Raw genomic sequence first — 16,665 nt, 5'->3', positions numbered from 1 at the left:
GTACTGGAATATCCACATGTATACCCGCTTAACTTACACAGCACATATTTGCAAGGGAAGTGTACACAGGGTGAGGCTCTATGCTTGTGTACTACATCAGTGGCGTACCAAGGGGGGGGGGCGGTGGGGGCGGTCCGCCCAGGGTGCACGCCGCTGGGGGGTGCCGCGGTGCACGCCTGCTGTGAGAGTTCGCTAACTTCTTTCGTTCGCTGCAGCTCCCTCTGCCCCGGAACAGATTACTTCCTGTTCTGGGGCAGTGGGAGCTGCAGTGAACAAGCAAAGTTAGTAAACTCGCAACAGGCGCGCGCTGCGGCACCCCCCCCAGCGGCATGCACCCGGGGGGCTCTTTCGCAGGGGGGTCTTTCGCCGGGTGGGTCAGCGCTGCATCGGGGGGGGGGGGGGCTGCACCCGGGGGGCGGGGCGCCGCCCCAGGCGTCCGCTCCCCTAGGAATGCCACTGTACTACATATTACGAGTTCATCTTGTTGGGCAGGCTGGAAGGACCAACAGGTCTTTATCTGCCGTCATCTACTATGTTACTGTTTTACAGCCATGCCTACTATATGAATATGGGTAAGCAGTGGCGTACCAAGGCGTGGGGGGGGGGCGGTGGGGGCGGTGCGCCCCAGGTGCACGCCACTGGGGGGATGCCGCGCGCCGGTCAGCATCGTTTGTTTCCATGCTCCCTCTGCCCTGGAACAGGAAGTAACCTGTTCTGGGGCAGAGGGAGCATGGAAATGAACGACGCTGATCGGCGCACGGCACCCCCCCAGCGGCGTGCACCCGGGGGGGGGGGTTCTTTTGCTGGGGTTGGGGGTGTCCTTTCACCGGAGGGGGGGTGTGCTGCACCCGGGGGGCGGGGCGCATTAGCGATCCGCCCCGTGTGTCAGTCCCTCTAGGAACGCCACTGTGGGTAAGTCCTCCAGCCATAGACTTTCAGCAGCACTATGAAGGCAATTCTACATATGTAAGTCCTTTTGAATATTCTGCCTAACAATAATGTGATTTTATTTAGTTTCATTCAAAGTCTCTAAAAATAAATAATTAAATTTAAAACCAACATGCTAGCCCCTCTGAGGATGGCTCTCTGCAGCACAGTGGCCCACAAAACATTCTGAGAACAGGAGGTGCTACGCTAGTTATACCTTGAATGTTCTGGAGAATGAAATACAGTGAGAGTTGTGCAAGACCTTACTGAGAATCACTGACAGAGCTTGCATTCAAAATCACACCCAAGGTTTTCTGGATGTGTTGTTCTGTGTTGTGATCACTCGACTGTCCCTTTTCTCAGGCAAACTAATCTAATCTTAACATTTTATACACCACCTTTCTGGCCAATGACAATAAAAAGCATATTTACACATTTACATATTTTACAACTTTTAGGGGCTAATTTTCAAAACAGAAAAACATCCACAAAGTGACACATAGGCGGATTTTTTGTCACAATGTCCAAATCACTATTTTTCATAACCCATTTTTAAGACATTTTTCTATGCAGTTCATCTGCAGTGTGTCCAGTTCACAAGGGGGCGTGTCAGAGGCGTGTTGGGGTGGGATTTGGGCATTCCCAAAACTTGGACATTTTTTGCCATAATGGAACAAAGCAAAAACGCCCAGAGCTGAAAGGCAGATGCTTTGGTCTAGACCTGTTTCAATCAAGACTAAGTCTCAAAAAGGTGCCCTAATGACCACTGAAGAGATTAAGGGATGACCCCATCCTTACTCCTCCATTGGTTACTGACCTCCTCCCACCCTCCAAAGATGTGAAAGAAACACTACATTCCAGCCTCTATGACAGCCTCAGATGTTATGGCCAGTCCTATTAGAGCAGCGAGCAGGTCCCTGGAGTAGCCTATGTTCAGTGAAGTGTACTGTTTTATCATTCCCACCTTAAGTAACTCCCTTATCCCTTATTTGTCCTGTTTGTCTGTCCTGATTAGATTGTAAGCTCTTTCAAGCAGGGACTGTCTCTTCATATTCAAGTGTACAACACTGCATAAATCTAGTACCGCTATCGAAATGATAAGTAATAGTAGTAGCATACTGTAGAGAAGGGAACCAAGGCCCATATCCCACTCTATTACACTTGTGGTGGAATGTGTGAGCCCTGCAAAACCCACCAAAAACTTACTGTACCTGCATATAGGTGACACCTGCAGTCATAAGGGCTATTGTAGAGGAGTACAGTTGGTTACAGTAGGTTTGGAGTGCCCACCATATAACATAAGGGGTAATGGTGTGATGTGTACCTGGGACATTTTATGTGAAGTCCACTGCAGTGCCCCTTAAGGTGCCCCTCTGCCCTGCTGGGATGTCAAGTAAGGTAGTCTACTAAGAATGCTGCCCCCCCCCCCCCCATTCGTTCCCAATTGCTTGATTTTGTATTTTTTTTTCCTTGAACATTTTATTTTTCAAAAATGATCCAAAAAGATAGACACACTGAGAACAAAAACATCTAGCAAATGACCATTTTCAAAACAAAACAATAGACATTTTTCTGGTTCAAAAATCGCTATTTTCAAACCCCATTGCTATGGTTGAATCATATTGATTCTTCAATCCCTGCAGAACTGTTATTAGCTGATAGTTTGATTTTGAAAGTAAAGAGGTTCTTGGTGTGTTTTTAGATACTACTTTATCATTGATACCTCAGGTTAATGCTATGGTAAAATTTTTTTTTTTTTAAATTACATCAATTTAGAACGATCTGTCCTTTGTTTACTGAAAAACACTTTTCTATTCTGGTTCAGTCGATTATTTTATCTTATTTAGATTACTGCAACGTCTTATACTGCCTTTTCTCTGCTCAGGCAATTTCAGAACTGCAGGTTTTGCAAAATACTACAGCTACATTAATCTTTAGTTTAAAAAGGTTTGACCATGCCTCTCCATGCTTGATGAGTTTGCATTGGCTTCCTATTGAGGCCCGAGTATCTTTTAAGCTCGCATGCTGGGTTTATAAACTATTTGATCTCTTATGTCCAGATTATTTAGCACATCTATTTACTTTCCTGACATCTCTAGCTATTTCTAGGGCCAGAAATTCATGCCTTCTTTATCAGGTGTTAAATATAGAGGGGCATTTTCGAGGGGCATTTCCAATTTTGGACATTTGCTAAAAATGTCATACTCAGGTCCATCGCAGCAGTATGCAGGTACCTGGAGCAGTTTTAGTGGGTGCAGTGCACTTCAGGCAGGTGGACTCAGGCCCATTCTCCCCTACCTGTTATACTTGTGGTGGTAAATGTGAGCCTTCCAAAACCCACTGTATCTACATCTAGGTGCCCCCCTTCACTCGTAAGGGCTATGGTAGTGGTGTACAGTTGTGGGTAGTGGGGTTTTTTTTTGGAGAGGTTGGGGGGCTCAGCATACACGGTAAGGGAGCTATGTACCTGGGAGCAATTTCTGAAGTCCACTGCAGTGCCACCTAGGGTGCCCGGTTGGTGTCCTGGCATGTGAGGGGGACCAGTGCACTACGAATGCTGGCTCCTCCAATGACCAAAGGGCTTGCATTTGGTCATTTCTGAGATGGTAGTCCTTGGTTTCCATTATTGCTGAAAATCAGAAACGACCAAGTCTAAGGATGACCATCTCTAAGGACGACCTAAATTTCAAGATTTGGGCCTCCCCGACTGTATTATTGAAACGAAAGATGGATGTCCATCTTGTTTCGATAATATGGGTTTTCCCGCCCCTTCACCGGGACGTTTTGCGAGGACGTCCTCAGAAAAACTTGGGCGTCCCTTTCGATTATGCCCCTCACTGTGGCATCACAGAACTCAGAGCAGTCTACCAGCAAAAAATCTGTAATCATTTAAAAGGAACCTTGCCCACCTCTTTAACATTGCTTTTGACTCATAACCACTTGTAACCACTCGCCTCCATCTACCCTCATCTCCTCCTTCCTGTACACATTAATTGATTTGATTACTTTATTTTTTGTCTATTAGATTGTAAGCTCTTTGAGCAGGGTCTGTCTTTCTTCTATGTTTGTGCAGCGCTGCATACGCCTTGTAGCGCTATAGAAATGCTAAATAGTAGTAGTAGTAGTAGTAGTAACCTTGCAGGAATGTGATTAAAGAACATGGATTATTTACAAGAATATTTCAGATGATAGGCTTTCTAAATTTATAAACTTAAGAGGGTTCCTTATCATTGGTCTTTAGTAGCTGCCATATTAGTCCACTTAAGTGCACAGGGATAAAGGTCAATAAACAAAAAAGGTTGATACCATTTCACTGGATTAACATTTTTGTCTGGCTACCCAGAACAAGTGAAGAAGTGTGGGTTTGCATTTTTTCTGTGTTCTGACTTATCTTGAAGTCCAGGAATTACTGATTCTATCCAGGAGAGGGCAATAGTTCACAAGTTTTGGAAGTTTCATAAGAAATAGCAACTTTCCAGCATGTGTAAGAAATACTAGCATAAGTGGCAGAAATCGCGCCTACATTACAGGTGTACACATTTATACCTGCAGCATTAGATTATATGTACATTGGCCTATTTTATAATCTATGCTGTACTTGTGAATTCTACCCAGACTCTGGCCCTGTACATAGCTACCTGCAAAGTGCATGTGATCATTTCTGCACGGGCATTTTTACATCACTCAGAATTCTGTAACATGCCATTTATGTGTGTAAGACCACATACATGTGAAAATGACTTTTAAAATTACCCCCTTTCTGCAGATTCTAAATGCAACTCTGTACTATTTGCAGTAATAGCCTTCAGTCTCAGCTCTAAAAAAAAATATCCATGGACTTTTTGTGACTTGAAGTCTCAGGAGGCTTCAAGTGTCCACTGCAGAAGCATAAAAAGAAACATTGACATTTATTTTAAGGTGGGATTGCAACAATCAAGTTTCTTCTCAGTGTGAATCTGATCACTCATGATTTGATGTTCCCAGGTTGAGGAGAGCCATGGATTTTTTTAAGTCAGTGATGAAACACAGGATTATATTCTGAATCTATTCTTGGGGGGCAAAAGGGAAAAGGGTGATGGAAGAAAGTTCTTGGGCTCAAAATGAAAATCTTCTTTTTCACATTCTTTCAAACTCTTTTTAAATCATTCAATTTTTATTAAACAGCTTGCAACAGCTAAAGAAAATACAGTACCATTCCACAATTATAACAACCTCACAGCTGTAATTAACAAACATGCTATCCCTCCCTATCTGGGTTGATCTTCATCTCATTTTCATGCACACATAGCCAAACAAAAGGGTCCTTTAACAAAGGTGCGTAAAAGGGCCTATGTGTGTCCAACACGTGCCAAATTGGCATTACCGCTCAGCTACCATGTGCATTGGGCGGTAATTCTGAATTTGGCACATGCCAAAAACACGCAGTAGAAAATATATTCTACTTTCTACTGCAGGGTGCTTACCCAGCGGTAAACTGCAGTGGGCACGCGCTGCACGCTTACTGCCTGGGTAGCGCATGAGACCTTACTGCTAAGTCAATTGGTGGTGGTAAGGTCTGAGGACAAAATTGGACACATGCTGGTTTTTGTTTTGGCACATGTCCATTTTCTGTCCCCTTAAAAAAGGGCCTTTTTTCAGGATGAAGTAAAAAATGGCCTGGCACTTTTTGCCGTGGCTTAGTAAAAGGGCCACTAAGACAGTATACATTACATGCCTTCTCAGAACACTGTTCTGTGCTTCCGTCAGCTACCACCCAAACATATCTGAATCTCCCTTGGCTCTTCCTCCCTTCACCATGGGATGTATGCCCATTTTTCTTCTAACTTCTACTTGTTCCCCTTAGAGAAGTAGTAATCTTCTCATACCACCATATTTCTGCACATATCCTCTCCCAGATATTATGGAGGGTCCTTCTACGATCTTCGTACTCTCAGGAAAGTCATTTTACCTCCTAACAATCAGCTTAGAATTACCTTGTATAAAGGGGGAGCATTTATTTATTTATAATAACATTTGTAGTTCAGGTTCAATGTGGTTTACAATCCAGACAATATAGTACATACAAGTATATTATAAGTTATAAATCTTCTAATAAAGGAAAAATGTAGAGTAAATCTTCTATATATGGCCATATGAAACTTTACAAAAAGTATTTTATGAATTATTTTACAAAATTGTATTATGTAACAAACATGAAATTATAAACAATTTTCATGGCAATGGGATTTGTTTATTACTAAGATAAGTGTTCACATACTGTGACTTCAATCTGTATGACACAAGTGTGTTGAAGATTAGCAGGGGCATTTTCGAAAGAGAAGGGTGCCCATCTTCCGACACAAATCGGGAGGTGGGCGTCCTTCTCTCAGGGTCATATCGAAAGCTGATGTTGGGCGCCCTCAACTGCTTTCCGTCACAGGGACGACCAAAGTTCACGGGGGCGTGTCAGAGGCGTAGCGAAGGTGGGACTGGGGCGTGCTTAAGAGATGGGCGTCCTCGGCCGATAATGGAAAAAAGAAGGGCATTCCTAATGAGCATTTGGTCGACTTTACTTGCTGCACTTTTTTTCATGACCAAGCCCAAAAAGGTGCCCGAGCTGACCAGATGACCACCGGAGGGAATCGGGGATGACCTCCCCTTACTCCTCCAGTGGTCACCAATCCTCTCCCATCCTAAAAAATTTTTTTTTTATTTTTTTGCCAGCCTCTATGCCAGCCTCAAATGTCATACCCAGCTCCATGACAGCAGTATGCAGGTCCCTGGAGCAGTTTTAGTGGGTGCAGTGCTCTTCAGGCAGGCGGACCCAAGCCCATCCCCCCACATACCTGTTACACTTGTAAATGTGAGCCCTTCAAAACCCACCCAAAACCCACTCTACCCACATGTAGATGCCCCACTTCAGCCCTTAGGGCTATGGTAGTGGTGTACAGTTGTGGGGAGTAGGTTTGGGGGCTCAACACCCAAGGTAAGGGAGCTATGTACCTGGGAGCAATTTGTGAAGTCCACTTCAGTGCCCCCTAGGGTGCCAGGTTGGTGTCCTGGCATGTGAGGGGGACCAGTGCACTATGAATGCTGGCTCCTCCCACGACCAAATGCCTTGGATTTCGTCGTTTTTGAGATGGGCGTCCTCGGTTTCCATTATCGCCGAAAACCGGGGACGACCATCTCTAAGGTCGACCTAAATGTTGAGATTTGGGCATCCCCGACCATATTATCGAAACGAAAGATGGGCGCCCATCTTGTTTCAATAACAGCGGTTTCCCCGCCCCTTCATGGGACCATCCTGCGTGGATGCCCTTAGGAAAGCATGAGCGCCCTGTTCAATTATGTCCCTCCACGTGACACATTAGACTCCTTTTCTATTTTGCTTGCACTTTTCATTTTGATTGCATAATTAAGTTAATTTAAAGTGGAGGTTTCTTGACCTATGATTATTATTTTTAACTGTGTGCATGTGGATTTGCTGATTCCGCGTTCCTGTTCTTTATGATGTTTGCTGCAGTTGTATGACGTCTTTTTCCTCCCTTATTCTTATAAACGGTGAGAGTATTTGCTTGAAGATTCACTGTTAGATTGAGGTTATCCTAAAGTTTTGTGTAGTGAATCAGATCGGTGTTTGATTGTAACATTAGCGCATGGCCATTAGTGCAAAAAAGGGAAAATTGGTCATTGGTTGGTCATTGTATTGCTGTGGTAAATGGTCTTAGCATTCCAGTAAAAAGCCTGCATAAGGGTGCGCTAAGGCCACTTTATACTGCAGCTTAGTAAGAGGACCCCTTAGTTGATAATCTATGTGAATTTGTTCTGAGATTAAGTTATTATTCAAATCAGCTGCTTTTTTATGATTGGTATTATTTTATTAAGTGTGTTTTACATACATATCTATCTCTGTATATTTATACACACACACATAGTTTTACAGCAACATATGTGGACGAATGACATCTTTCAGCATAACTACCCTCCACGGATACCACACAGAACAAGCAAAACAATGGAGGAGACCAAAAAAGAGGTCTTATGTCAAGGGTGTCAACAGAAGCACTTTATTAGATTTTCATTAACAGTGTATATGTTTCAGTAACAGTGTGCAATGATATGCAGTGGTTGCGCTGCTTATGCTTTTTATTTTTAAGGAAAGTTTTTTTTAAAATAACTATTCACAAGGTCTTAATAACGTGCAGTGTCAGCATATAGACGTTTTAGGTTTTACAAATGCAGGACTAAACGTAGAAGCCTAATGTAAAATTGATATGCCTCTGCCCCCTGACCAATTCATTCTACAGGCATTCAAAACTGTATAGCACATCAACGGGAAGGTCTTAAAATGTGGCAATGTAAAAGGTAAAAAATCAAAGTGTACCCAAGGGAGCCTATGAAGCTGAAAACAGCCCCATACGAGCTCACACCATCGTGCCCTGCCTCCAAAGGACAAGTAGGTAGTGTTTGTGAGGTCCCCACTCCAACCCTGGTGTCCATTCAGGGCTTGCAGGGGAAAATGTTTAGTGTCGCCTCTTGCTGGCAGTACAAAATGTATAGTGTGTGCAAAATGTTTAGCAGTGCCCTGGGATGCAATCCTTAAATTAAAGAGATTTGTCCTCCTGGATATAAGGTAATTGTAACATGTAGAGATAAAAAGAGGGGAGGTGGTACTTCTCTCATTTTTAAAGACTTTTTTTTTAAATAGTAATTCTAGACTCATTTACTTCATTAGATTTAGAATTTATTGCCTGCCAGTTAAAAGACTTCTCTTTAACTAAATCACTTACTTGTATGTTGTTTTATGTTCCTCCTGGCAAATGGGTGAAAATCAAGGGCCAATTTTGTGATCTTGTGTTTAGAAACTCTATTTACTCATCTTATAATCTAATATTTAAATAAAGAGGCCTCAATAGCCCAGGGTACCAACTCAGTGGACGCACCTGATAAGGCTTTTATCATGGGCCAACAACTCTCTGAAAAAACCTACAGAGTGAAATACTTCAAACAATCTGTAGTAAAAAAACAGAGAAGTTGTTAATAATAATAATTCAAATATTGGACCACATTATTAACATAGTCAACAATATAGGAGCATAAAGATGACAAAATATCAATCGGAAGGGAGAAAAAATAGCAATAAGAGAAAAAAGACAAAAATAGCTGTAAACCACTTCAATAATACTTGGAGTACTTAGCTTCAAATCCTGGGAGAAAAATAGACGGGAGGCACCTCCACGTGCGAAGAATTACAAGCAATCAGTCTCTAAATCTCTTAGAATTTCTCTCTCTCTCTCTCGACAGCCATAGAATTCTCACTGTTTCATTCCTTCTTCAGGAGAGAATGTAAACATCTTCCATATCATGTGTTTTCTAATCTAGAATGGCAACCGTTTATATAGGCAGACCGGAAGGATGGTAAAGATGACGTCATTCCTTAAGGGGACGGACCGATAATAAGAATCAAAAATCACAATCACAGAAGCAAAAGTTGATAGCCAATAACCAAAAAAATTGCATCCAAATGTCATCATTAAGGAATGGTAGTCAATGAATGTAATATCACAGAAAAAAACTGTCAACCCACATGATAGGGAAACGTCAAGGGTAAGACAAAGGAAATTAATAAAAAGCTTCCCATTCAATTGGGTCATTGAGGCCATCTGGAAGTACAGTGTGTAATCGATAAATCCATCTTTGTTCTTTTTGATGCAAAGTTCTTGAAATATCGCCCCGTCTCCCATTATCTGGAATATGTTCAATTACAGTACATCGCAATTGATCAAAGGTATGTTCTTCTTGAATGCAATGTTTGACAAGGGGCATATGAAGTTTTTTATTCACAATACAGGATTTGTGCTCACTAAGTCGTGTTTTTAACATGCGTTTCGTCTGACCTATATATCTCAATCCACAAGGACATGTGATGAGGTAAATGACAGTGTAAAAGGAAGTGGGTAGTGGACCAATGACTCCAGGGAAACGGGATACAAGTCTACAAGGATATCACTTTATTCAATGACTCGACACAGTACTGTGTTTCGGCCACAGGCCTGCCTCAGGAGTCTTAAATGATCCCTGGTGTTCGCAATGAGTCATGAAGGATGGTCTTGAAGGATGATCTTGAAGGATGGTCTTGTAAACCTGCTGTGTCTTAGCATTGCTATGTGATATATACAACCTGTCCTATATAGGTTGTATATATCATTGCGAACACCAGGGATCATTTAAGACTCCTGAGGCAGGCCTGTGGCCGAAACACAGTACTGTGTCGAGTCATTGAATAAAGTGATATCCTTGTAGACTTGTATCCCGTTTCCCTGGAGTCATTGGTCCACTACCCACTTCCTTTTACACTGTTATATACTCGTGCGAGTTAGTGTTCATCCACCTTGGTGGATTTCTCTCTCCATGAGGTAAATGACACCCTTAGAGGTGCAGGTAGTAGTACATCTCGATTGAATATATCTGTTATTGATGTTATCCCAAATCTGATTGGTCTCCAGAATGATGTCACACATGATGCATTTTCCACATTTCTTATGTCCAGAATTATCTACATTTTTACTTGTCCATACATCAGAACGGCATAATAAATCAGATAAATTGGTTCCTCTAGAATAGGATACCATACATTTATGTTTAGAAAAAATAGTATGTGTAGATAGAATATTCCAATGTTTGTGAATAATTTTAGCAATCTGAGGGGATATAGAAGAATATTGCATGATACAAGGAATAATCTTCTCACTTGGTTTATGCTATTTAGATTCTAATAAAAATTCACGATGGTTAAAAAGAGCTCGTTTATATGCATGTTTAATCGTCATTTTTGGATAACCTCTGTCCAATAATTTCTCTTTCAATTGTTGAGCAGAACGCTTATATTTTTGAGTAGAATCGCAGATCCTTCTGTACCGCAGGAATTGGGCAAACGGTAAATTATTGCGTATATGCGAAGGATGCATGCTATCATACTGTAATAAGGTGTTACGATCTGTTGCTTTAGTATATAGATCAGTCTCAAGAATCCCATTATTTAAAGAAACCAATACATCCAAAAAATTGATTTCTCAATGGTGGGAGTTGCATTGGAATTTGATGGTGGGATGACAAGAATTTAATTCAAGTACAAATTGATTTAGACTATCTTCATCAGCATTCCAAATAACGAAGATGTCATCTATGTAACGCAAACAACAAAGCACTTGTTTGAAAGATGTTAATTTATAAATGTATTGTTCCTCAAAATGAGACATAAACAAATTAGCCACAGCAGGGGCAAATGCAGCTCGCATAGCAATGCCAGATAGCTGAGCGTAAATGTCGCGATCAAAAATAAAATAATTATTAAACAATGCAATTCGAAGCAATTGAGAAAGAAATTCCGTAGGTACAGTAGTAGGTTTAGGACGTGCTTCCAAATAATCTTCCAAAATAGTGATAGCTTCATTTTGAGGTATGGCAGTATAGAGAGACTGAACATCAAGAGTTACTAATATGCCAGAAACATGCACCTCAGATAAATTCTCAATTTTTTTAAGGAAATGAGTGGTGTCTTTAATGTAAGATTTAGTGGCAGGTACCATCGGGGACAAAAAGCCATCAATATATTTACAAGTTCTTTCAAGGAGAGAATCTCTAGTGGCAACAATAGGACGCCCCGGAGGATGAATTAAAGTTATGTGAATCTTAGGTAGTAGATAAAAAAAATAGGTATTTTGGCATGTTTGTGACATAAATATGATTTTTCATTGTTAGAGAGAAATCCTGCTTTAGTGATTTGTTCAATTTTCATAAATAAATCATCAGTCGGATTGTGAGAAATCTTAGCGTAAGTAATTGAGTTTCTATTTATAGATTGCTCTATGCAGATTTGTTTAATTTTTTGACTTATAATAAAGGCCACCAATTAAACCTGGTGGCCTTCACAAGAACATTTGATGCTTCTCCTGACATCTTTATTTCTGATGGTAAATGGACCAATATTTTGAGGTCTGACCATTTTCTTTCTGAAATTTAACATCAATTGGAGACAATTCCAGAAGGAAAGAAAAGTCCAACAGAGAATCACTTATACTTTCAGAGGAACGATAGGTCAAGCATTATTTCAGTCCAAATTTGATACATATAGTAAGACCATTGATCCGTTAGATTATATAAATGAATGGTCTCATCTTAGTGAAGAGATTTTAGAAGAATTAGCCTCTGTACAGACTAAAACAATATTAACTAGGATCACTAATAAATGGTTCAATAATGAGCTCTTACTATGGAAACGTAACTGTAAAAAACTATAGTGTATCTGGCTTAGAACTCTATCTATCTCTAGTAAATTAATTTGGCGACTTGCTACTAAAGAGTATAAAACTACTCTTAGAATTAAGAGGAAGACTTATTACTCAAAGTTAATTGTTGGTAGAACTCTAGATATTAACCCCTCTGTTTACTAAGACATGTTAGTGGATGCCATGCACTAATGCCGTCACAGCCCATTCACTTTGGGGCCCTTTTACTAAGCATCGGTAAGCCCAACACAGGCTTACCGCTCACTATTCCGAAACTACCGAAGGAGCCCGGTGGTAGTTCCCACTCCCTGCGTGCAATTTCTACTTTTATAGCGCCGGTGCTTACCCAGTGGTAATCAGGTAGCGACTCTGTTACTACTGGGTTAGCACAGGAGCCCTTGTGGTGGTAAATGCTCCCTCCTAAAATGGCTGCACAGCAAGTGGTTCACTTACCACATGGCCACTTCTTTTCAACCAAAAAAGATAGCCTTTTACTCGCTGCAGTAAAAGGGGACTACTACTACTACTATTTAGCATTTCTATAGCGCTACAAGGCGTATGCAGCGCTGCACAAACAAAGAAGAAAGACAGTCCCTGCTCAAAGAGCATCAAAAACATGTTCCGATGCTAACGCAGGCCCCCAGGTCTTGTACAAATACACACTTACTTGTCATAGAGTCTATGTTTCTGCAGAAATAATTTTACAAGATCATTTTACACTTGTATACTGCCATATACATGTGAAAGCTCCATTATAAAATGACCCCCTTTAAGTGTAAGAATAGGGGTCAGAGCATATGTGTTGTGGTGAGGTGGGAGAAACAGTGTTCCTCTGAAACTGCCACTGCACTACTTACCCCCTCTCTATGCACTCATTTCAACCACCCTACAGACACTTCACGCATACATCCTGCCTTACACATCATATTCAGCACCCTCCCACATACACCTCTGTCCCCTCACACAGACCATCCCTGCTCCTCGAGACATCCACCTAAATGCTCCCTCTTCAGGCTTTCCTTAACCCCCCCCACTCCCCCCCCCCCCACCACACACACACACAAACAGCTCTAGCTCCCTGATCAGAGCCAGAGGTGCCCTGTAGAGGAAGTGGAGGTATGAAGAGCCATGTGCAGAGACTCCTTGCAGGGCCTTATATGAATAAGTCAGTAAGCGCTGAAAAGTGGATCCCTGAATAAAAGACATAGAGGGGCATTTTCGATAGAATGTCTAAATCAGAATTTGGATGTTTTACAAAAACGTCCAAATTATGAACAGGAAAGAAAGTCATTTTTGAAAAAGATAGACGTCTATCTTTTGTGTTCGAAAATGCTATGGGCATCTTGTGATTTGGATGTCCTTTTTTTTGGTCCATTTTCGAACAAAAGATGTCCAAATGCAAGCTGTCCAAAACAGAGGAGGAGTGGCTTAATGGTTAGTGTAGCAGGCTTTGATCCTGGCAACATGGGCTCAATTCCCTATGCTGCTCCTTGTGACTTTGGGCATGTCAAATGCACAAGGGGCATTTTGGGATATGACATCTAAGTCTGAATTTGGACGTTTTTTTGTAAAACGTCCAAAATCAGAACAGGAAAGGTCATTTTCTACAAAAAAAAAGTCTATCTTTTCCTTTTGAAACTGCTGTTTGGAAAAATGTTTTGTGATTTGGGGGAGAAAGGGGAGGTGATCCCCAATTCCCTCCAGTGGTGATCAGGTCATTTGGGGCACCTGTTGGGTGGAGTAGAGGAGTAGCCTAGTGGTTAGTGCAGCAGACCTTGATCCTGGGGAAGTGGGTTCAATTCCCAATACAGCTATTTTTTTTATAAAAACATATCTAGCTCATCTAAGTTTTAGTCTTGGACGTTTTTGTTCTAGCTCAAAACATCTAAGTTTTAGTCTTGGATGTTTTTGTTTTGTTCCATTATGGCTGAAAGACGTCTAAATCTTAGGAATGCCCAAGCCCCACCTTGAACACCCCCACCTTGAGATTTAGACGTCCTTATGACGGACTTCAGAAAAAGAAGTCTAAAAAGAGATTTTGAAAATACTGATTTGGACGTCTTTGTGAGATAAAAGTCCAAATGCAGACTTATGTCACTTTTTGGACGTTTTTCTCTTTTGAAAATGAGCCTGATAGTCACTTAATGATAAGGCCAGACCTGATTAGAACTCAGTTGGTGGGGGGTACTCAAACAATACTCACTTTCACTTGTTCCTAATCTGAATGAATTTTGTGACCTACACTTGTTAACTCTAAGGGTCCTATTTACTAAGCCATGCTGTAGGCGCACTAGCATTTTTAGCATGCACTAACGCTAGAGACACCCATATATTCCTATGGCTGTCTAGTGTTAGCGTGCGCTAAAAACGCTAGTGCACCATAGTAAACAGGGCCCTCAATTTCTTGCCTACTAGTGCACATGGCTGGAAATGAGTACTGGGTAATACAAATTACCACAAATCTCTGGGAGTGCCAGCAGTGCAAATGCATATTTTCTTTAAAAAGGGATAGAAAATATTTCCAGTTTTGACAGTAATACTTTAGCACAGTGAAAAGCATCATGAGAAAATTTATGCAAATCCCATTTAAATCAGGTCTGCAGAAACAGCAGAATGAAAGGTCCTTGCCTGATTTGCATGTGCTTATCAGCAATGTTTTTCAGCATGCCTGTAGAAGTGCTACATGGATTGACCACCAGTAATGTGCAACAAGGCCCTTCAAAGTTTTCTTAGAGGACAGAAATGTTAGGTACCAGTGATGAAGTAACTGAGCTCTGCATTTAGACCCACATCAGCATCAGTGCAGTTCAGACGGACCACTGTAAAGGCTCGGGGTACATCCTCAGCCAATGAGACATTATAGATTTTCGGAAAAAAGGTAGGGCTTTCATCATTCACATCCAAAACTGTAAGAGAAAGCATATGATGAATAAGCAAAACGAAATCTTGGTATGAATAAACAAAGTGACTAAGTTGATTGAATAAAGATCAGAATGAAATGCAGAGTCCTCACAAAGATTCAAGAGCACTAGAACAGTACAAACAATTATTTTCCACTATACATCAGCTGGATGTATGAACAGGGGAAAGGCAATGGATAAAGTTTCTTTTCCAGCATAGGAAAAACGGCCCCTCTCCATTCAATAGAATCCTCTTAAAAGAATGTAGTGGCAGAAGCACTGAGGGGCCCTTTTACTAAGCTACATAAGCGTCTACACGCGCCCAACGCACACCAAAATAGAGTTACCGCCCGGTTACCACATGGCTCTTGCAGTAATTTCATTTTTGGCGCGTGTCTGAAAAATAATTTTTATTTTCGGATGCGCGTATTGGACGCGTGTCAAGGGACGCTTGACGTGCGTAGGTCATTACTGCCCAGTTACCACGTGAGACTTTACTGCTAGGTCAATGGCTGGCGGTAAGGTCTCAGACCCAAAATGGACGCGCGGCAATTTTCATTTTGCCGCATGTTCATTTTCGTCAAAAACTTTAAAAAAGGCATTTTTTACAGGTGCGCTGAAAAATGGATCTGTGTGTGCCCAAAACCCGTGCCTACACTACCGCAGGCCATTTTTTAGTGCACCTTAGTAAAAGGATCCCTGAAATTGCTGTATCCCAGGGCAAGAGAGAAGAAAGATAAAATCCCTCCCAATGAGTAATTCATGACAAAGTGGTGCATAGAAAGTTATATTTTAATCTGTGACAGGGATTACTCAAAGTAACAAGTATTCTAGCCCATGCGAGGCCTAAGTAAAATCCAGGGACGAGATATACAGAATGGATACCTCTTAATATGGAACACAGGAATCTCTTGAGCTTGGTGTTTTGCAGAGAGTTTCCTCCTAGGAACTTTCCAAAAACAGATCTACCTTTTGTTCTTCTGTACTAATTTCTGATTTACACAGCCATGATGAGTAGTTAACACCAGTTAAAAAGATCAGTGTGAAAATACTATGGACATGTTTGTCAAAGTGTGCTAGAAGTATGTGTTATTGCAATGTGATTAATGTAGCACAATTTTACAGTGCTAATAGATCATTGAGATCAAATGATGACAGGAAGACAATAGTTGCCAATTTGAGACATATATATTTTGCTGATATGATTAAAAGTGCTTTTTCCATTGTAGGGTCAGTATTGTGGAATGCTCTCCTTAGCCCTTTGCATTTCAGTACATCTTTATTGCAATTTAAAAAGTTATTAAAAATGCATTTATTTATGCAGGCTTTTATGGGTATGTACCGTATTTTTCGGACTATAAGGCGCACCGGACCATAAGATGCACCTAGGTTTTAGAGGAGGGAAATAGGAAAAAAAAAATTTTTCTTTTTCCCTCCTCTAAAACCTAGGTGCTCCGGTGCGTCTTGTCCGAGTTTTGGACCGCCGTCCCGTACTTACGCGATGCCATGTTCCGTGGTGGTCTAGTGACGTCGGGGCAGGAAAGAGCCCCCTCTTTCCTGGCCATCGCGCT

At 41.4% G+C, this 16,665-nt stretch overlaps 1 protein-coding gene across 1 annotated transcript in view; it reads right to left on the bottom strand.

Moving 5' to 3' along the window:
- Positions 1-16,665, bottom strand: part of CDH23 (cadherin related 23) — a 1,475,307-nt gene that overhangs the window by 578,252 nt on the left and 880,390 nt on the right. Inside the window, exon 23 of the mRNA XM_030204991.1 lies at positions 14,948-15,100. Coding sequence (XP_030060851.1) covers positions 14,948-15,100 — 153 coding nt within the window. The remainder of the gene's footprint in view (positions 1-14,947; positions 15,101-16,665) is intronic.

This window comes from Microcaecilia unicolor, chromosome 5, assembly GCF_901765095.1.
Source record: "Microcaecilia unicolor chromosome 5, aMicUni1.1, whole genome shotgun sequence".
NCBI lineage: Eukaryota > Metazoa > Chordata > Amphibia > Gymnophiona > Siphonopidae > Microcaecilia > Microcaecilia unicolor.
The sequence above is the reverse complement of the archived record's forward strand: the minus strand, read 5'-3'. Positions and strand labels throughout refer to the sequence as shown.